This window comes from Eptatretus burgeri, chromosome 1 (genome assembly GCF_056783735.1).
Source record: "Eptatretus burgeri isolate ZD-2024b chromosome 1, Ebu_testis_v1, whole genome shotgun sequence".
In the NCBI taxonomy this organism is placed as follows: domain Eukaryota; kingdom Metazoa; phylum Chordata; class Myxini; order Myxiniformes; family Myxinidae; genus Eptatretus; species Eptatretus burgeri.
In genome coordinates this window covers 30,343,184-30,365,630 of record NC_140961.1, presented here as the reverse complement: position 1 = coordinate 30,365,630, position 22,447 = coordinate 30,343,184, and the positions used below count along the sequence as shown (strand labels likewise).

At 42.8% G+C, this 22,447-nt stretch overlaps 1 protein-coding gene across 2 annotated transcripts in view; it reads left to right on the top strand.

Moving 5' to 3' along the window:
• Positions 1-22,447, top strand: part of LOC147034158 (CMP-N-acetylneuraminate-beta-galactosamide-alpha-2,3-sialyltransferase 2-like) — a 95,124-nt gene that overhangs the window by 6,000 nt on the left and 66,677 nt on the right. The window contains exons 2-3 of one of the 2 annotated variants that reach the window (XM_085877476.1): positions 5,671-6,331; positions 14,256-14,458. In XM_085877476.1, coding sequence (XP_085733602.1) covers positions 5,978-6,331; positions 14,256-14,458 — 557 coding nt within the window. In that variant the 5' untranslated portion in view covers positions 5,671-5,977. Of the gene's footprint in view, positions 1-5,670; positions 6,332-8,610; positions 8,678-14,255; positions 14,459-22,447 lie in introns of those variants that run through there. The other variant, XM_085877486.1, reaches the window with a different exon arrangement.

Here is a 22,447-nt window from a genome sequence, read left to right as displayed (position 1 = left end):
TATTCCAATGCTGGTGGTGTGGCAAAGGAGATTGACCATGTGCTCATTGCTGGTCACTGGAGAATGATCCAGAACTGCAGGAACCACTGGAATACTCGTTTCCTTAATATTGACCACAAGCTTGTTGTAGCAACTCTGAAGTTTCAGCTTAAATCCGGGAGAATGGTATCATCCCAGCCGAGGCTGCATGTTGGCAAGCTCAAGGATGAGAGGGTAGCTGAGGAGCTTGCAAACAGGCTGAGTGGCAACTTGGGGGGTCTGGGTGCTTTGGGAAATCCTGAAGAGTTGTGGAGCGCCTTCAAGCCCACCATCCTTGATGTTGCCGGTGGATTCCGTGGAACTCACCATCGGGCAAAGAAGAATTTTGTCTTTCAAGAGACACTGGATACCATTGATCAGAGTCACAGGACCAAGCTTCATGGCAGAGCTGAGCTGCTCAAGGAGTTGAGGTGTAAAACTGTAAATGCGCTGATGGAGGACAAGGAGGCCTATGTGCGAGGAATCTGTGAGAGGGTAGAGCATCACCTGTGGTCAAGCGATTCTCATCCTGCTTACAGGGAAATCCGCGCATTGCATTCGTCCAAGCCCGCCCCTCGGTGTACTGCAGTTGGAGCAGAGGGTGGTGGGCTCTTGATAGAGGAGTCTGAAGTGAAGGCCCGCTGGGCCAGTTGCTTTGAGCAGCTCTACCAGCCTGACCCACCAGCTGTTGAGTTGGATGTCAGTGGTGTTACTGTCCCTGTTGCCGACCGTCCAATCAACTGTGATCCACCTTCTTTTGGAGAAACACAGGCTGCGGTGAATGGGTCGAAATGGGGGGATGTGGGGCATCCGTGCTGAACTTCTCAAGGCTGCTGGAAATGCTGTACTCATGTCATTGCATGCAGTTCTGTGCTATGCCAGGAACACAGGCATCATCTCAACTGACTGGAAGAGGGGCCTTGTTGTCACTCTCCGAAACGGGAAGGGTGATCGCCAGGACTGCAACAACTACCGAGGGGTGATGCTGCTCTCAGTGCCGGGCAATGTCTTTGTTTGGATAATTCTTGATGGGGTTCACCACCTTCTGCTTGAGCACCAATACCCAGAGCAGTTAGGCATTCCACCAAAGAGTTGAACGATTGACTATATCCTTGCTCTTCAGGTCCTCACGGAACACAGATGAGAGTTTCGACAGGGGCTGCTTGCAGCCAATGTTGATCTTTGCAAAGTGTTCGATTCAGTGAATCGGGATGCCCTCTGTAGGATTCTTGGTCTTCCTGGGGTGCCACCAAAACTGATAAATCCGATGTCTGAACTTTACTCTGGCAATGAAAGTGCTGTGAGATGTGATGATACCATCTCTGACTTATTTCCATTTGTTACTGTAGTTCATCAGGGGTGTGTACTGGGCCACACACTTTTCAGCACTTGTATGGATTGGATTCTGGGGAGGATGTTGGAGAGATAAAGCTGCGGTGCATCATTTGCGAATTTCAAGATCTCTGACCTTGATTTCGCAGATGATGCAGTCATCTTTGCGGATACTCTGGATATCCTTTTGGGGGCCCTCGAGGTGATGAATAAGGAGTCAGAGCCACTGGGACTATGGGTTTCCTTTGTCATAACGAAGATCCAGTCTTTCAATGACATCTTGGATATTGCCATCTTTTCTGTTCCTGTTTGTGGTGAGGATGTTGAGGTCATGGAGAGATTCACTTCCTTTGGCAGTGATATTCATGTCTTTGCTGGCTGTGAGCCAGAGGTTAAATAGACATTTGGGTCTGGCCTGGGGAGTTGTGGATTCACTGGATCATGGGGTGTCGTGCTTTCAGTACCTGTACAGGAGGACAAAAGTCTGAGTTTTCAGGTCCTTGGTGCTTCAAGTCTTGCTCTACGGATGTGAGACTTGGACTCTGACCAGGAATCTAAGACGGAGACTTAATTTCTTTGGTACCAGTCTCTTCGGAGAATCCTTGGCCATCACCTCTCAGACTTTGTGTCCAATGAGCAGTTGCTGAGAGAGACTTGATCAAATGAGATGTTACCCACATTGTCTGTGAGTGTCAGTTGTGGCTGCATGGAACATGTGGCTCATTTTCCTGAGGCTGATCCTACTCACCAGATTCTCTTTGCGATGGAGCCTCTTGAGTGGAGGAGGCCAATCGGCTGACCACGTTCCTCGTGGTTGCAGGAGGTTTTTCAGCATCTCAAGATAGGGATGGGCCAGGCATCTGTTTGGGGGATGGGCAGATGGAGATCCCTGGAATACTGGCGGAAAGTGGACACAACGACGCGCTGCCCTGGCACATGCTGTCATTCCTGACTTGACCTGACACATTGGTGTTTTTACCACTATCCTCCTGACGGTCTCATTCTCAAGCCTTCCTTCTCTCTCTCCCTCTCTCTTTGGGACGTCAACATGCTTATCTGCTCTACCATCTACTTCAATACTGTCATGTCGGAGGTCTGGCTAATGCAGACCCTTTGAGCTGCAGGTCTAAGACCTCCACAAATGACCAAACGATCTCGAATTTACACTGCGTTTAACAGATTGTAAAATATGTACTCTGTTCAATTAACGTTTCACAATCCCCCAATGATCATTCAAATAAAACCGAGAATGGCAGTTGCTCTGATGGAAAGGCAGAAGGCGGGAAAACTTCTCTTCCAAATAATGGCATATTTAAAATCGATACAGGGGATACGGAAAGACCAGACACTATAAATAAATGGAACAGGTCTAGCAGTCAATGTGGAAAAAAATAGGACAGAATGGAGCATGCAAACTTGTGCACACATATTGGAACTAAACCCCACTAATGGTGCCAAAATACCGGAATCATACCTTTTTGGTCTTGCACACTCTTGCCCTCTCTTGGCTCTGTCCTTCCCAAGTTTCTGCAGGGTGTACATGGTCTGCCAGTAACCCTCTTCAAGTGAAACTCCCAAAATCCAGGCTGACTGCTCACCTCCACCTCTTTTCACATTCCTCTTTTCTCTGGCCTGTGGACCAACTTCCCCAGTCTGTTCAGTTCCATTCTTCCATTCAGAGCTACAAGCCCACTGCTCACCATTACTTCATGTCATCCCCCATCCATACTCGTGATATCTTCTGCCTCAAATGACCCCATTCCCAAACACTCCTTTTGTTCCAGGTTATTGTGATTTTTTTCCCCATCTTCTTCACCTCCTTTCATTTGTAAGTTGGGGGTTGGTTTGTTCCTTTCTGTTTCATTCTCGTGTTTCCCTTCCTCTTCTTGCTGTGTTTCATCAGCTTATATGCAGCTTGTTCACTCCCATGTGTCCTTGTCCGCTCCCCTTGATCTCACTCTCACTCCCACTCTGCTGTTCGTGTTTCCCCTTTTCATTTTCTTCCACTCAATTATGCTCGAGCTCTTCCACGAGCCTCGGTTATGGACACTAAAAAACCCGGAAACAAAGAGACACGTGGGGACTTGAGCAGGCACTGTCTGGTCTCGGCCTGCAGGCGGGTATCGCACAAGACTGGAATGATGCGAAGTGTGAGGATGGCGATGAGGAGATGCCTTCGTTGTTTCTCAAACCATCCAGAGAGAATGATAGAGTGAGAGAGTATGAGTGAGGGAGTGTGAGTGAGAGAGTATGAGTGAGAGAGTATGAGAGAGAGAGAGAGAGAGAGAGAGAGAGAGAGAGAGAGAGAGAGAGAGAGAGAGAGAGAGAGAGAGAGAGAGAGAGAGAGAGAGAGAGAGAGAGAGAGAGAGAGAGAGAGAGAGAGAGAGAGAGAGAGAGAGAGAGAGAGAGAGAGAGAGAGAGAGATATATATATATATATATATATATATATATATATATATATATATATATATATATATATATATATATATATATATATATATATATATATATATATATATATATATATATATATATATATATATATATATATGAATGCACTAAATCATATCGCTCAATGAAGCCGGTTAATTTTGGCATATTCAAAAAAAAATTTGTTCACTCAATATAATTCTCCAAATAGGACAAAAATATAAGTTTAATGCTTTGGAAATTTCACATTTTCTTGTGTATGTATGGAGAAGGCGGGAACATAGCCTTGCAGCTTGAAGTAAATGGGTATATCGGCTTAGTTTTAAGACTCATTATTTCTTTAAATTATCAGGTTTCACAACAGATTTTGACACTTATTTAATCCGGACAATATCCGATCCTCAAAATCGAAATAATATTTTGATTATATACTGTCATTTGTCCATGAGAGTCGATCATGGAAAATCGTATCATACAATGCATGAAATCGCTCCAAGCTCCGAATTTGAAAACTATGGTATTTACAAAAGTGATGTACGCAGCGATTTGTAGCTATGATGAAGATGTTTTCGATAATAATATGAGTTAGTGAAGTTGTAGATACAGTTACACAACTTCAGTACAATTTAGAACATTAATTTTTTTTAAACAGACACATTTAATATGCACGCATAGGAGGGAGGTTCTGAATGGACAAACGCATTCCAGAAATCTCAAATACAAATGGAGAATCTTAGTCTTTATATAGTTTCAGCAAGAGACAGGTTGTTATTTTATCATCTCTGGCACCGGCGCCAGCCTATCTGGTCTTGACATCTTCCAGGCGAAGCTTATCCTCTGGTCTCCATACAGCCCCAGCTTGACCTGGTTGAATGGTTGTAACATATATTTCAAATCCAGACATATTAATCCTTTCTTAATACAAAAAAAACCCCACAGAATGCTTGAATGACATCAAACGCCAACTCTCATGGTCATTAAAACAGTTTCCATCCCAAAAACTGGGAAGATATATTTTCTTGAAGCGACTAGAGCTTCGTGAATACATCTGGATACCTTCTTAAATCCACATTCCAACTTGTTTGTGTCTTATATAAGAAATTCCTTTAGAAATTTATGAAATGAGAGGCAATTCTTCTTCTATTCAACTTCCTGGCAAAGTTCAACCTGTTTACACTTTTAATATACAGGTGATCTTTCCATACAAAGGAGAAATATAATTACGTTAATTCCAGATGGATACATACTTAAAAACATCATATCAGAATTGAGTACATTTTTATTTCAGTTTTAACATTTTCATTTTAATACCCTCTCTCCTCTCTCTCTCTTTCTTTCCCCCTCTCTCCTCTCTCTCTCTCTTTCCCCCTCCTTCCTCTCTCTTATCTCCTCACTCTCCCCCCCCACCCCTCTCTATCACCCCCTCTTTTTTCTTCCCCATCTCAGTGTTCCCGTCAGCGAAGCAACGGGTGGTATTTGCTTGTAATTAAATAAGGCTGCTAATTATCTTCTTAAAAGGGGTGTTTTAGTTAACCCAAACACCCAATTTTCACTCTTTCACTTCCTTGGAGTTTTCTTAGTGTGCATGCAAAGTTTCAGGCTGCTCGGTTTTTATAGGTTTGGAGTTATAGAGGAAACACCCTGACACACCCCGACACACCCCGACACACCCCGACATACCCCGGCACACCCTGACACACCCTGACACACCATGACATTTATTAGTTTCGATTATTATTATTTTTTTTTAATTATTATTATTGGATCGAGGACAGCATTTTATGTTTCACGGCTTCAAAAGCACCATTATGACAGTTGAGACTCGTGTCATTGAATCAGATGAGACAGGTTGAATTCACCATTTAATGTTTGCCCAACCCATTCTCAGGAATCAATCAACATTTCCTCTGAAAGAAAACGAAAATGCCCGAAACGGCACAGCAGCATTTCTTCCTTTCCACGTCCACATCTCGTCATCTGAAACCTGTTCCCCACTGATGTACTGGTGGTCTCTTCTGTCGGCAAGGGCAAACATTCTGTGCGGTTTGGTAAAACGATTTATATTTTTCTCTTGAAAATAATGCCAAAAATAATCATTAACTCATAAATATATAAAACGAAGTGGAAACGACTTTTTCTAGTTGTGGATATTTTCACTGAATTGATCTACAGAAAGAGATTGGACTGTAAGCGTCATGGAGTACAAAGTAAAAGTATTGCTTGCGATTTTTGCATTCGGGACCTTTTCTTGTGGTTTTCTAAACTCGATGGTGAATCGTCAGAACGGGTTTAACACTTCGGACTGGAAGATCCTGCTGTTGATAAGTGGAGAGAGAAATAGCGAGATGGGTTTTATCGAGAGCTGCCCGACGGACATGACGGGCTCGTCTCGCCTGTTTGGTTTCTTTAAATGGCTCTTCAGCTGTGACACCTGCAAGTCGATCCGCAATAACAAATCCCCCTGGTTCTTGGAGCGGTTCAATGCCTCGATCCAACATGAGTGGCCACTCTCGCAACCTCTCTCTCAGGAAGAATTCAGGTGGTGGAACGTAAGTTTCTTGTGTAATCCATTTGTATTGTGTTGATGATACTTTTATGTATGCTATTTTGTAATTTTCCTCTATTTCTGCTGCATCATTGACTCTTAACCTGGGGGGCGTGAGTAATTTCCAGAGGGGGCGTGAGCCCGGAGAAAAAAGTAGGAATTTTTATAATTATTTTTGGAATTCTCTTAACAAGTGTTTGCATAATATTGTGATGAACATAATATTGTGATGAAAAAAAATACAAAAGTATCGCCTTTAAAAAATTTCGTTTTCTATTCGCTACGACGTCTCCCATCTTCTGTATTGAAATTAATTTTAAAATTTAACATTTATTTAAATGTAATATTAAAATTTATTGTTGTTCACAGATTTGCAGTCCACATTTCAAACTAAATCATTCGCAATGAGTGCAAAAAAGCGAAAGTATCTTGAATATATTCGATTTGGATTTGTGTCCCTCCAAAAGGGTGACATAGATGTACCCCAATGCGTAATATGCTACAAGACTCTGAGCAATGATGGCATGCGGCCAACACGCTTGGAACGCCACTTGAAGACGATGCATCCTGCTCTCGCTGCCAACCCAAAGGCATTCTTTGAAACAAAAAGGCAGTCCTTGAAGCAAGCAAAGATGGACAGCAGTGGAGCATTTCGGCAACAGACTTCAAAGGTTGTTGAGGATTCCTATGAGATCGCCATGTTGATTGCAAAGAGCAAAAAGAGCCAAAACATTGGAGAGACTCTCATAAAACTAAGTTTACTGCGTGCAGCAGAGCTCGTTCTGGGGAAGGATAGTCCAAACAAGTTATCCCAAATCTCTCTATCAAATGATACCATCAAGGGAAGGATTAATTAAATGTCTCAAGACAACAAAGATCGAATTTTCGACCAAATAAGAGCTTCTCCTGCATTTGCCTTCCAGTTGGACGAAACGACTGATGTTGCTCAGTGTTCTCAGCTACTGATGTATGCTCGTTTTGTGTCAGGCAATAGTGTAAAAGAGCAAATGCTCTTCTGCCATCCCATGGAAAGTTATACAACAGCAACAGATATTTTTCAAGTGGAATCAAACTTCTTCCAGGAAAATCAACTTTCGTGGGACTCACTGGTGTGGGTGTGTACTGATGGAGCTCCGCCATGCTTGGTTTGCAATCTGGTTTCATAACAAGAGTGAAAGAAAAAAAGTCCATCTGCTATAGGTACGCACTGCATCCTTCATCGTGAATCCTTATCATCCAGAACTCTACTTGCTGAAATGAGGGATGTCATGAACCTGACTATCAAGGTAGTCAACTTCATCAAAGCTGGAGCCTTAAACAGTCGTCTCTTCAAACAGCTGTGTGTGGATATGGATTCTGAACATCAAGCCTTGCTTGTCCACAAAAACGTACAATGGGTTTCGAAGGGAAACATGCTTGGACGGCTTTAAGAACTATGACAAGAAGTGGCAACATTTCTAGATTCACAGCAGAAAGAAGATCTCCATGACAAGTTCCAGTCGGAAGGATTATTGCTCTCTCTCTGGCTTACCTGGTGGAAATCTTTGAAGTGCTAAATGCCATCAACCTCAAACTCCAAGGGAAAAACATCAGCATAATCATGCACCATGACGTCATTCGAGCCTTCATGGCCAAACTCGACATCTGGAAATGTCAGATTGAGGTTGGAAATACAGGCAGTTTTGCTCACTTGGATTCTGCTCTCATTCACAGTCACCTTGATTCCGAGTCAAAGAAACAAATAATTACTAATCTGACTGAATTGAAAGCAGAATTCATCAGATACTTTCCGGATATAGATGAGAACCGCGAAGCCGGGAAATTCAGGCAGGCAGGCTCTTCTCTCCTTGGTTCCTCTGGGTGCAAGTCAGCCATGAACTCTGGTGTGTTCTGGCTTTTACCGGCCTTGGGTGAGGTGGGGGTTTGGGGAGCAATGGTTGCCGCAACACTCTGATCCCTGCGTGCCGCTTCCCCATTGGTGTGCTTGCGACGCCGTAGTGCACTCACTGCGCAGCAATGCCATGGGGCCCCACTGAGCCTGGGCTCGACCCCTCGGAGTTTTTACTCAGTGCGCGCTGCTTTATGCTGGCGTTGTGACCATGCACCCAGTGCTGGGATTGCCTTGGAAATGGCTTTGAGGTTGTTATGTAACGTCATCTGTATATGTAAGACGTGTTGCGTTTTGGGCCTGGTTTGCACTGTAGGAAGGTGCAGAGGAGGAGAGGTTTAAGAGAAATGTGGAAAACAGATTGAAATGGATTAATGAAGAGGGGTTTTTTCCGGAAAATCCGGGGAAGGAGAGGTTTGAGAGGGAAAAGGTGAGATTGAGAAAGAGGCGGATTTCAAGAAGGTGGGACATCACAAAGGGGGTAGAACCTGGTAAACGCACACCACATTTTCCCTGTCCCTGTTGTGAGGGAAAGGTAACCTGACATAACACAATTTAGAGGCCGTGTAGGTATTTCAGAATCAGAGCAAGGTTTTAAGCCCCCACCCCCCCAAAACAAATTTCCCCCTCCCACAAGGAAACTATGTTTGTATAGAAAATATCAGCTCAGCCAAACTCCACCAGATTTTGTGGATGTGCTGGCGGTACCCAAGTTCAGGTCATTGGCATAAAAAAATTCCCTCCGTCACAAGGGAAATTTTCTACGTATGTGTGTACATCTGAACTTCATCAGAAAAAAATATACGGCTGGGCCAATCTCGACCAAATTTTGAAAACGTCCCGGGGTAACCAGTGCCAGGTTATCGGCACCGCCACCCCTCAGCCCCTCCCACAAGGCAATGTTTTATATGTTTGTTTGTACATCTGAAAATCAAGAAACTGACCTCAAACAAGGAAATTTGACCATTTGGCACAACTTTGCTGTAGTGCACTCTCGGGATAATTTTTTGCGACAGCTTTAAACATCAATCCTCTTGATAGTTTACGAAAGTCAAAATAACCCAATCTTGAACAGGTGACCCAGCTTGGGTGGGCTACCCAGTTCTGTAAAGGGGGAGGAGGGGGGTGCCGATGTAGGGGTTCTGGCGCATGTTGCGCATTGCAAATGTTGAAATCATCTCAATATTTTGAAGTGTTTGTGTTTTTATGTGGATTTGAACGTTACTCTTTCATGGCTGAACCATAGCATCTGGAGTCCCTAACATTTATGGATAGGTTCCACAGAATCTAGACAATGTTTAAAGCTACGACAGGTTGGCTTTCACGTCCGTTTGAGGCCATCAAAGGCCGCTAAAAAGTGTATCTTGTATATTGTTCTGGCTTTGGAAAACCTACCCCAGGGGGAGAGCATACATGGACACGTAGGTTACCCGAGGATAAGTTATTTCATTAGTCTTTGTGTAGATAGTCCTTGGTCCCTTGTCAATGGACTATTTGGCTGGGGGTGGGGGGGCAAGTGTTGGCTGGGCTGTGTTTGTCCCATGCAATGTCTCCCCCCCTCCCCTTCTGTTACTTTTCTTCTTTATTCCTTCACCCCGTCATTGTGTTCAATCCCTTCTGTTACTTTCAATCATCCCTCCAATACCCTCATCGGGCCATTTCAATGGTCCACCAATAATCTCTCCTCCATCAAACATCCTTTCAACAGTCCCTCCTTCACCCTATCAGTGTTACTTTCAATCCCACGGCCGTTTGGTCATCGCTAGGTCATGCGGGGTTCCTTTCCGTGTTCCCTCCATCCGCCCATTGCTTAATAATCCATCGGGTACTCTCGCATGCATGCTCATGTCGCATTTCGCATGCATGTTTGTGGAGCTTGGTACTTGGCATGGCCTTTGAGGTACGGCGCTTCTCGAAGGCGTGGTACAGTGCAAAACAGTGCGATTGGGCATTTTCCGCTCGAAGGAGGGTGCCGGGGTCTCTCGTTGTGGCTTTGCATGCGTAACTGGTGGGCCGGGGATTCGTTGAAACTTCCCTCAGAATGGTGTGGCAATTTCCACAAGTGACATCATGCACCCATCCCCATCGGCTGCGGATCAATGGGAGGGGGAGAAGGAGGAGAAGCATCTTCCATCTCACAAAGTCCTTCCTTGGCAGCCCGGAATTCCTGTCCACCTACAAGGTCATCATCTGCAGCTTGATGAAGTACTGCTCTCCCCTCTGGGCTGGTTCCCCTGCCTCACATCTTGCTCGGCTTGATGCTGTGGAAACCAAGGCCTTTAACATGAGTGGAATCTCCCACAAGACGTGATATGGATTGGGACAAACTAACAGCAATGTCACGAGAGCAAGAACTGCTTTGCAATACGTCCCCCACTGATCCTGTGATATTTTCCAAGTCCAAAAAGGGCATAACTCTGTGAAAAATCGATGAAACGCCCTGAAATTCGAGCTTGTTCTGTAACTTATCATAATAAAGCCACGTACAAAGTTTCAGTTGAATACGTCAAAGGGTACAGGGTAAAAAGTCTGAAAACCCACAGGTGGGATAGACAGACAGACAGACAGAAAGACAGATGGATGGACGGACAGCAAATCTATAGTCCCCTCCAGTGAAACCGGAGAATGAATGATCTGAGTTGTATATTATCATCTCAGATCAGTTGTTCTACAGATGAACCCTCTTTGTTCCACTCAGAGTTTGACAACTTTGACCAGCTGTTGAACAACTTAACTGGAATGGGCTCAATGCATACTGCCCATGCCCATGGCGTCACGCTGCAGGATGTGGAAAGCAAGCCAGAGGATCATGGTGGCACACAGGTTGAAATCCCCTCCATTGCTAAGACTGGTAAACAATGCTCTCTGAACCTGAATCAGAATGAAAGCCTTCCAAACTATTAATGTCACACAGCATAGAAGTCCACAACTTGTGTTGCAGCAGCTGACATATCCTGGTGGGGAAGGTGCTCTTGTGGAGGTGAACAAGACACCTTTTGTGGGTGCTGATTCGGATGAGAAGTTTCATGTCACAACAAGAAGTTCCTGGATGGTCAGGATTCTTCTCTCTGACTGGCAGAACATAAGAAAGTCTGACGACCATTGACTTTTTCCCTGTCCTTGCTCGTCTCATTAACCGATTACAAGTTATCCATGTCCCCTTGACCTTGATTTTCTTCCTAACTTTGGAATTGCAGAAAATACAATCTGATATGAACAAGACATTGTCACCTTTATCTGAACTTCTTCTATTTTCTCTGATGAACCATGATGGTTCAGATGAATCGGATTGTTGTGCAAGGAGGTTGAGATTCATAGAAAACCTCTGATGACATTCTCTGTGATACCCGTGATGCTCTGTGATGTCATCAGGGATAAGTTTGTATGTTTCTGTCATCCGGTAGATCAAAGCCAGAGGTTGAGAGAGTCTTTGCTTGCACATCTCCTTCAACCTAGCAAGTTTATCAGCATCCTTAGAAGCAGATAGCAGTTGAAGTGGTCCATATCATAGTCCTGGGATATGAACGATGCACGTTGGTTTCTGTTGGGTATCTTGTCTGACACTTCCATCATCAATATGATTCTTTGAAGGTGGACCTGGTTCCAGCAGTCTGCATTGAACTTCTTGCTCTAGACATCTTGCACATGAATGTGGATATGAAAATGGAAGATAAGACAATATTGAAGCAAAGTGTGTTATCAGAAGTGTGATTACATTCTTCATGAGCATGACATTTGCTTCATTTTGGTGTCAAATGGAAAGTATTTGGCAACAGATCATTACCATTGAATAGCTGTTTGTTTGTTTTCTCTGAAATGTCCACCTGGAAAATAAAGAATGTTGAAGACTTGGGGGAAACCACCCATAAGGAAAATGAGGATGTCGCCACTCAAAGTCCACTAACCGAATCAATGGACATATCAACCGACAAAACATCCACAATGAAGCATCAGGAAATAAGCTTTAATTATTTCCACCACCGAAGGTGAAGGAGATTGTTTTTTCACCCCTCTCTGTTTGTTTGTTACTTGCAAAATGGAAGATTTTTCAAGTATATTGGTTTTTCGATTTTGTTATTCTGTCTGCCTGTCTGCCTGTATCGCCTCCAGGTCAAATTTTAAACCCATATTCACAAAACTTCACCACATGGTAGAGTTTGTCATAAGGAAGAAGCCTATTGTTATTGAGGTCAAAAGGTCAAAAGGTCAACATAGGCCAATTGTCAACAACTTCGGTGAGATTTCTAAAATCCTCAATTTCAATCCGATTGACTTGAAATTTCAAGATAATTTATATTTCAGGTCACTGAATTCAACCAGCCAATTATTTTTGAAGTCAACAGAGACCAAAAGGTCAACATAGGCCAAAGGTCAACAACTTTGGTGGGATTTCAAAATGCCTCAATTTTCATCTGATTTGACTTGAAATTTGAAGGGGATTTATATTTTAAGTCACTGAATTCAACTAGCCAATTATTTTCGAGTTCAACATGGACCAAAAGGTCAACATAGGCCCAAGGTCAACAACTAAGGTGGTATTTCTAAAATCCTCATTTTTATCCCATTGACTTGAAATTTGAAGAGAATTTATATTTCAGGTCACTGAATTCAACCGGCCAAAAGGTCAACATCGGCCGAATTTCTAAAATTGTCAATTTTCATCTGATTCACTTGAAATTTGAAGATGAGTTGCATATTTGATCATTGAATTGAACCACCAATTATTTTTTTTACCCCGTGGGGTCTTCCACTCCATGGGGTCGAAGCGCCGCTCGCGTTCTCTCTTTTCTTGTGTACAGTTCATTTGAACGTCTATGTCTCCATTATTCGTGAAAAGAATTCGATGAAAATTGACAGACATATACTAGACACACATGCACAGGCATTAACTGAGCCCAAAGTCTCATTCCGGCTCTTTGGGCCGAGCAACGGCCCTTTTGGGCCATTTTCTTAAAATTGTTATCACAAAAAAAAAATTGAATGTGCTGGGCGATGCCCAACGCAAAATTAAGTCGCAAGTGATGATATGAAACGAGCCTCACTCTTTTGAGGTGTTCTGGTTTCTTTTTCTGATGCGATGAAAATCTTACCAAATTTCAAAACTATCTGTCATCCATGCTATCGCTCACCTGAGAGTTGTACGAATGAACTCCCATGGGGTATGTTCGCAATTCAAACTTGTTTTAGGTCAAATTTGTTTGATGGATTTTGCAAGTATCGTGCTCGGCATGACGTCATCTTCTTGTTTGTTTGTTTGTCTGTCTGTTTGTCTGCACAGAACTTTTCCCATAACATTATAATATAGCCATGTACCAAATTTCAGTTGAATATGTTAAAGGGTATTGGAATAAATTCTGAAAAACCACAGGTTGGACAGATGGACAGATGGATGGACGGACAGATGGAAAGCAAACCTATAGTCCCCTCCAGTGAAACCAGTAGGGGATTAATAACTAGACTCAGCGATGTAATGGTTGGAGCATCTGCTCTGGGTCTGTAAGGTCAGTGGTTTGATCCCTGTAGTTGGTGTAGAGTCATACCAAGGACTTTAAAAATGGAATGTGCTGGTTCCAGGCTTGATCCATAGCATTTAAAAGGATAGAGCATGGGCAAACAACCATAGGTTGGTAATACTAGTGCAGGCTTTGATAGGCGGAATGGCCTCCTCCTGCATTGAAGTTCCTTGCAAGGGAACTCATATTTATTTATGACTATTATCTCCACAATTTGATTGGGAAGGAAGTAGATGGTGTTCAAAGGCATCTGGACCCTCTCAACACCCCTCCTTGCTTTTCAAAAGTTCCATGAGTTTAATATTTGGCATTATTTAATTATATGATTCGTCTCTAGCTTCATTGTTAAAATTTTTAATGCATTTTTTTCTGATTTTTTTTTTTCTTAAGTGGCTTATACTCAAACGTTACTCGTTGTTGCACACCTCTGGTGCTCACCAAATACTTTGTTTTTTTGACACTCACAGATGTTCACACTCTGTGCTGGTATTCTTGAACTTGACGTCTGTCTTTTGTTTTTTTCACAGACACGGCAAAGCAGTGGTATGTCCTACAAGAAGCTTCAAACTGTATTAATGCAAATTCACAAGCTGATGCCCAATAAGACACAGCTGTTTTTTAAAGAGAAGAAAGAAGGCCAATGTGTGACTTGTGCTGTTGTCGGAAATTCACAAAATGTGATTGGTTCTGGTCTTGGGAAATTCATCGACTGTCACGACTATGTTTTCAGGTAAGTCACTTCTTTTAAAAGCTTTTGAGGTAAATTATGACTGAATAATAAATGCTGAGAAAACTATATTGCAGCAGCCAAACATTCAGTCAACAGTAAAATTTTCATAACTTGAAAAGTTGTATACCCATCAGTTAGTCTGATTTTATCTGGATATTGATGCTTTCTGTATTTTCACATTTGACGTTAATTGGCAGCTTTGTTAAACTTGTGACTCTTTGTCGCAACAAGGAGCTGATACTCTGTCCACTACCTTTTGGATGGTATGAGGAATAGATCTGTATTTCTATGAAAGCTAAATCTTGAATGTTTTTTGAAATATCGCAGACACAAACGAAATAACCGAGATGGTTGTGTGGTGGAGATTTCCAACCAAATGAGAAAACCCTTTATAATTCAACAGATCGTTTATTGTACAAAAACACATGTATGTGGAAAGAAGAGCTTGTCTGAAGAGTCCAAGCCGTTCTCTGCTTCTGAGCGAGAATACATGGCCTTTTATAGAATTGGAAAATAGGGAGGGGTCAGAATATCACAAGGCACTTGGCCAATCAAACTACAAGAAAGCTTTCTTTGCACACGAGGTCCTTTAGGCAAAGAGAAAACAATCTTGTACATAATTAAGCAGCTAGCACTGTGAAAGAATGTGCGTCTTCCTTCAGGGCGTGTATGCACAGAAAACCATCATTTACTTTAGGCAATGATAAGCATTTATCTCAGCATGCAGATGGAGCATCTGGTTTGCACAGCTTTTGCAGAGCAATTAGATAAGAGGTCCATAACCTCTGCAGTTCGATGAGACTCCAGTTGATAAGAGGACAAAGGGAAGATAGAGTTCATGTTTGTACAACTTTGCAATTGAATGGGAGGCCAGAGTTAATGAGACTAATGCCTTTGGGGACTAAACTCTCTGACCAGTGTGACCACTCCTCGTTTTCATAAATGCCAAGGTGAGCCAATGAAAAAAGCCAAGAATTCACAAGTTTTCAGAAAAGCGATGATAATAGAAAAACCTATATGCTAAGAAAACCTGTAGAAAACCAAGATGCCAAGGTGAACAACGAATAGCCAAGATCTTGTGAAAAAAAGTCAAGGAGTGGTCACACTGTCTCTGACGTCACCAAAGTAGTTCTCCCCAATTTGCCAACCAAGTGGAAAATAGAAGATTATATTGTTACATAGTTAACTAACATACTATATCTATTTATTTATATAACAACCTTCAGTATGCAATTATTTATCAAGTATATTTTAGAGTAACAAACATAACAGATGGGTACAGTTTTCCTTTAACTAAACATGGACTAACAAGATCTCTTTCCAGATGCACTTGGGCCAGTATGGGGATTAGATATTCGTTATTATTGTACTGGTTAATCAATGATCCGAAGGTTTAATATGGAAAGATATATCAGTTTATAGGGAATTAACAAGACCATGTGAACATTTACTCATGGCCTGTCAGTATTAACTCTGCAAATTTAATGAGCTCTGACCTTGTCATTGTGAGAGACCTGATGAGCATAATTATCCTGCAGACAATTGAAGTCTATCTCCAATCTATCTCATTGCCTTTGCAGATGATGTTTCCTGGCGAATCATTCCTTATATGGGGATAAAATGACCTTAGCCAATGCTTTACACCAGACTTTATACTTCCATATGCTTTAAAAACAAAAATAAAGAGAAATGAGTACATAATTTGTGGACAAAGGACACATCTCAATATGAAAAATATTTGTTTCAGTCTGATTAATACAGAAACAACAGTGCTTTTCAAGAGTTATGTGATCCATAGAGCTTTCTATTACGAAAATGTCCATGCTCATATTTCACAAGGTGGAATTAATTATTTTACTTCCATAGTTGCCAGGGTAACAAAATTCAATCACAGCATGATAATATAACCAGGTTGAGATAATGTCAGGAGGAATAGATATCTGCATTCTGCAATATGAAAACTAAATGTTCAACATTTTTTAAAATATTGCAAACACAAAAGTACATGGACAGACATTATAATCTGGCGTGCCGGCAGTTACGCAACAGACCTAAGTCAATCGGCCGAGCGGAACCAAGGTTGCTCAACCACATCTGAGATCGAACTTGGATAACAAGTTAGCGCTGGCCAAACACCTCAGCAGTCGTATGCCGCCATCAGAACAGACATAATAAATCAGGACACAGTCTCTTGAGGAAATAGCTTTTAGTGACAGTAATCAAAATGCAAATATTTACAAGGAGAATAAAATGACATATATGGACAATCACAGCACGTATACTTTCCAAAATTATCCCCTACGCGACAGACCTGCCTTCGAAACCTTACTGGTTGCTTAACATGCTGCAGTACAGTATGCTGACATCATGCATCTGATGTGGAACGGAGAGTTGAGTGATTGGTAAAGAAGATTAGATGACGTCAGAAAGGGATAGATAGGGACAGGATGGACCCCTGCACACCTCACACTTGTTGATGCTGGCTCCCATGTCCTGACTGAAACTGGAACCCTCTGTGCTCCGCTCCCCTCCTGCTCCTTGTACAGCCGTGGCTCCAGTGTTTCCCCATGGCCCAGTGAAGTTACTCACAGCATGTATTGAACGCGTCTCTTGGGAAGACGCCCGGGTGGTGTTGATGAGGCAGAGGGTCCAGTAACACAGTTCAAAAAATGAATTAAAAACACAAAACCTGAATATCTTGGTTGGATAAATGTCCACCCCTCTTATAATAGCAATTGCAAATTTGCTCAGGTGTAACCAATCACCTTCAAAATCACACACCAAGTTAATTGGCCTCAACCTGTGTTAAATTGCAGTGATTCTGATTATTTCAGAATAAAATCAGCTGTTCCTGTAGGTTTCCTCTTCTGGGTTGTGCATTTCACAGACTCGACCATGAGCACCAAGGAGCTTTCAAAGGACCTCTGGAATAAAGTTGTGGAAAGGCACAGATCAGGGGAAAGGGTATAAAAATATTTCAAAGGCCTTCAATCCCTTGGACCACAATCAAGAAAATCATTAAGAAGTGAAAGGCGTATGGTACCACCAAGACCCTGCCTAGATCAGGCCGTCCCTGCAAACTGGATGATCAAGCAAGGAGGGGACTGATCAGAGAGGCCACCAAGAGGCCATTGGCAACTTTGAAAGAGCTCCAGGCCTTTATGGCAAAAGCTGGTCACTGTGTGCATGTGATGACAATATCCCAAGCACTCCACAAGTCTGCCTGTATGATAGGGTGGCAAGAAGGAAGTCATTACTCAAAAAACCCCACCTTGAGTTCCATTTGAGTCATGCAAAAAAACACACAGAGAGTCTGAAACCATGTGGCAAAAACTGTTGTGGTCTGATGAAACCAAGATGGAACTTTTTTGTCCAAATGCAAAACGTTACATTTGGCTCAAACCCAATACAGCATATCACCCAAAGAACACCATCCCTACTGTGAAGCATGGTGGTGGAAATATCATATTATGGGGATGTTTTTCATCGGCAGGGACTGGGGCACTTGTCAGGATCGAAGGGAAAATGGATGCAGCAAAATACAGAGAAATCCTAGAGGAAAACCTGCTGCCCTTTGCAAGAAAGCTAAAATTGGGACGGAAGTTTACCTTTCAGCATGATGAACCGAAGCACGCAGCCAAAGCTGCACTGGAGTGATGAAGGAACAAAAAGAGAAATGTCCTAGAGTGGCTCTGTCAAAGACTTGACCTAAACCCAATCGAAAATGTGTGGCATCACTTGAAGATTGTTTGAAGGTGCTTCCACCAAGTATTAACTCGGGGGGATGTACAATTATATCCAACAAAGATATTCTCGTTTTGTATTTTTAATTAATTTTCTGAAATTTATAGAATTTGTTTTTCACTTTGAAGTTGTAGGTTGTGATGTGGAAAAAATCTAATTTCATTCCAGGCTTCAAGGCTAAAAAAGATGAACATTTTGTGAGGGGGTGTAGACTTTCTATAGGTATTGTATTTTGTGGATTGCAAATGCTACAAGCAACAACATATAGTTGGCCATGTGTGAAAACTCGATCATGCAAGAACACTCCAGCTTTTTGCAAAGTTTGATCTTGAGCCTTATTAGCCCGTGCTTGCAAAGCGAAAAGCGGGCTTTAGCGATCGTTCCCAAACATGCATACGTGCGTGTGTGTCTGCATTTTTTAAAATTCCCTTTTCTCTTGAACTGCTTATTTATTTATTGTCATGCCAAATGTGAGCTGGACTGAGAACTGACATCATTGCCAAACAAATGGGATGTACTTGTCAGTGCGCTGTATTGCAATGCCAGGAATTACCAGTTTAGTGTGATCTTGCAATTGTTGCTTGCAGTAGTCGTTCATTGATGATGAAGGGTGACCCATCGGTATTTTCATACTATTCAGCCTTGACAACTTGGGCTAAAACCAAAATTATGTCCCAAAAAAACCTTCATCTATATTACAAAGCAAGAGTGTAGAGAAAATGAGGAAATGATGTGAGGGTTTCCACCTGTGACATTCACGGATTCAGCATTTGCAGATTCGCCATTGACATTGGAGAAGAATTCTCAGTTCCTCCTGTACATTTGAGTCATTTATTAAAAAACAAACATTTACTGGAAGGGCACTCGGTTGAGCGCATACCACCGCCACATAATGCCTAATCTTTGAGGACATATCAGGCCGAATAAATTTTTGAAATATCATGCGAAACACAACTATATCGCTTTTGGCCCCATTTCTCAATGGTGAAGAAGCACTTTAAAAAATAAATAATTCTCATATCCAGATCCGGATTCAGATATTCACCAAAATCGAAAGAATTCGTCCTTGCGACACGCCCAACCCGTTCACCATGTTTCATCCGAATCCGTTCACAACTTTTTGAGATATCGTGATGTATATAATTTTAGCCCGATCTCTAAACGGTGAAGAATCACTTTTAAAATTCTGTTAGTCGGATCTGGTTTCGGATCTTCATCAAAATCAAATGAATTCTTCTATGTAACACACCCAACGTGTCTACCAAGTTTCATCCGAATCCGTCCACAACCTTCAGTGACGGTGGTAACAAAACAAACACGAACATATCGATATGGAGAATTCAGAGGAATTTTAATAAGCAACACAGTCTTCCTCTGATTTTGCCGCACATGGACTTTTTGAGTTCTTCTATAATATTCAGGGAAAAGGAGGGGGGGGGGTTAAGATAATGTCTGGTCATCCTTGAGACAGAATGGTGCCATGGCTGACATTTTTGGGTTCAGGGGAGAGATCACTCATCGCCTCGTCGCAGCAGCCATTCAGAGGTTTGCTTAATTTCAAAGGCTGGGGAAAATTTATGACCTGAAGATTGATAGGAGTTCGAGACATTACCTTCACACACATTCCATTTTAGCTAGACTCCTGCTTCCAGCCAGACTTTCAGACACCAGAATATAATTATTACCTTCGCATTCTGCGAAAGGTTATGTTTTGGTCGGCGTGTATTTATTTATTTATTTATTTATTTATTTGTAATCATGTGATTAGTATAACTCAAAAAGTATTAAACCGAATTGCATGAAATTTGGTGGGATGATTGGTTATTAGCCAGGAAGCATTCGATTAGATTTTGGGATCGTTCGGGTCAAAGGCCAAGGTCAAGGTCACGAAAAGGTCAAAATCGTCTTTTTACGATAACACGGTCAATTTTTATTCAATTTGCATGCAACTAACGCCAAAATGTTCAGAATTCAACGCCTCATCTTGTGATATGCAATATGACACAATGACGCCCATACTCTTGTTACCTGTTAGGGGTCAAAGGTCAGGGGGGTCACGACCTTGAAAAATATGCGGTTTTTGTCATAACGCGGTCAATTCTTGTCCGCTTTACATGAACCCAGCACCAAAATGTTCAGAATTTAATGCCCAATCATGTGACACAATGACGTCATAACACATGTCACCAGTTGGGATAAAATGTCGGGGGGGGGGTTACGCCATTGAAAAATATGCGGTTTTCGGCATAACTCAGTCAATTCTTATTCGATTTGCATGAAACCAGCATCAAACCAGTTCCCCACACTCATACCAAGAACAAAAAAAGTAGTGGCGGCGAAGGTATGCGCTCTATGAGTGCCCTTTCTAGTTTTAATAGTTTGGATTTTTACACCCCTTATAACAACAACAACACGCCTTCACCTCGCTTCCTCACACCGACGCCGTTTTCTTCCTGCATTCGACCACGTATGTGGGCAGAGTTTCCTCAGCCACCAGAGCTCTGACTCCGCCCCAGAGAGATGGAATGTTCCCCGCGACCAATGAGAGGCAAGACATCTCAGACATCGACTTTCTCACGAACCCTCGACCAATGGGAGGCGTGAGACACCACCGACATTGACTTTCTCACGAACCCTCGACCAACAGGAGGCGTGAGACACCACAGACATCAACTTTCTCACGAACCCCGGACCAATGGGAGGCGAGACGTCTCTGACGGTGATCCTCCCCACGACACCCCACCCTGCAGGAGAAATGCCATATATGAAACGCCAGGGCCTTGGAAAAGTCAGTCAGAGTCAGCGTCAGGGGTGAGCGTCAGCGTCAAGGGTGAGCATCAGGAGTAAACGTCAGCATCAGCATCAGGGTTGGGCGATCGGGTTTGAGGTGCCGGAGATCGACTCGTCTGGTCGGCTTGGCGGTGATCGGGTTTGAGGTGCCTGAGATTGACTCGTCTGGTCTGGTCGGCTTGGCAGTGATCGGGTTTGAGGTGCCAGAGATCGACTTGTCTGGTCTGGTCAGCTTGGAGTGCTCGGGTCGTCTCTTGTCTCATCCACCTGGCGTCCGACGCTTTGAGGCGCATCGTGTTGCGGGTTCGAGTCCCGTCGAGCCGGATTGTCGAAGACCACACGAGGTGGACAGGTCCAAGTGCAGGCTCTGGTCTCCAGCTCCCTTTCCTCGAGCTGGAAGACTTCAATAAAGACCATTGGGGCCCACTTCTGTGTGTGTGTGTGTGTGTGTCTGTGTGTGGGCCCATCTTTAAGTAGCAACTGTTAAGTGCCTTGTGCATTGACTGCATTTATCAATAGTCGTGATAACTCTGCTTCTTATGTGCTCCCCTCCTTCCCCACCTATGATAAATAAACCCATGTGTTAAATGTATCAGTTCGTTTTTGTGTTTCTTTTATTGGTTTTACATGCTGCATGTTGGAGAATTAGCCAGGCTGTTGCCGCTGTAAAAGGGACATTTGGACCGACGAAAGCTTGGTGACCATCTGCTCGTGTTGCACACTGTTCGAGTACGCTCGTGACTCGTTCCGTAGGAGCATCGTCGAGGGTGAATTTCCCCGGTAGTTGGACGGTGTGAGTACTTAGGTAAATTGGAGTTAGACAAGTGGACCCTACCTCACGCCGTCAAAATATTGGCGAACTTTGGTCCGATAAGGGACCCATCGGCTCCGGAGTTATCCGGGGTGATGACATATACATTCCGGGTGATTGGTGGAGCCGATTCTACTGCTCCATCTGGTGGTTGTGCTCGTCGCCGACGCCCGGTCCCGCAACAATATAAGGTCATTCAAAATGGAAATATATTATTAAAAATAGATGCGTGTTCAACTTCAAGCACATACAGTTGATGTAAAAATCGATGTTGTATTTGAGTACTTTTCCCATAAAAGGGTTATAACAATACATTGTGCTCTATGCTAAGAACGTTTACTTTTTCAAGTTTAATTGGCAACATTTTTATTTTCATTTTTATCACCCTTAAACCCATAATACTAATTTTGGAGAAATTTGCATCCACATACCCCCCTTTTTGTCATTCAGACATCACAATCAATGACTTTTTAAAAGGTTCACATCGGCAATTCTTGAATGAACATTCCATATTCCCCGAACATCAGCATCCAAGTGCAAATCATCAATCCCAGCCCTTCCCTATCAAAGCCTGCCAATAAAGTTTCACACGGCTTACTTATCCATCTTTGCGAGGAGGTGAATGGTGATACTGTTACGAATTT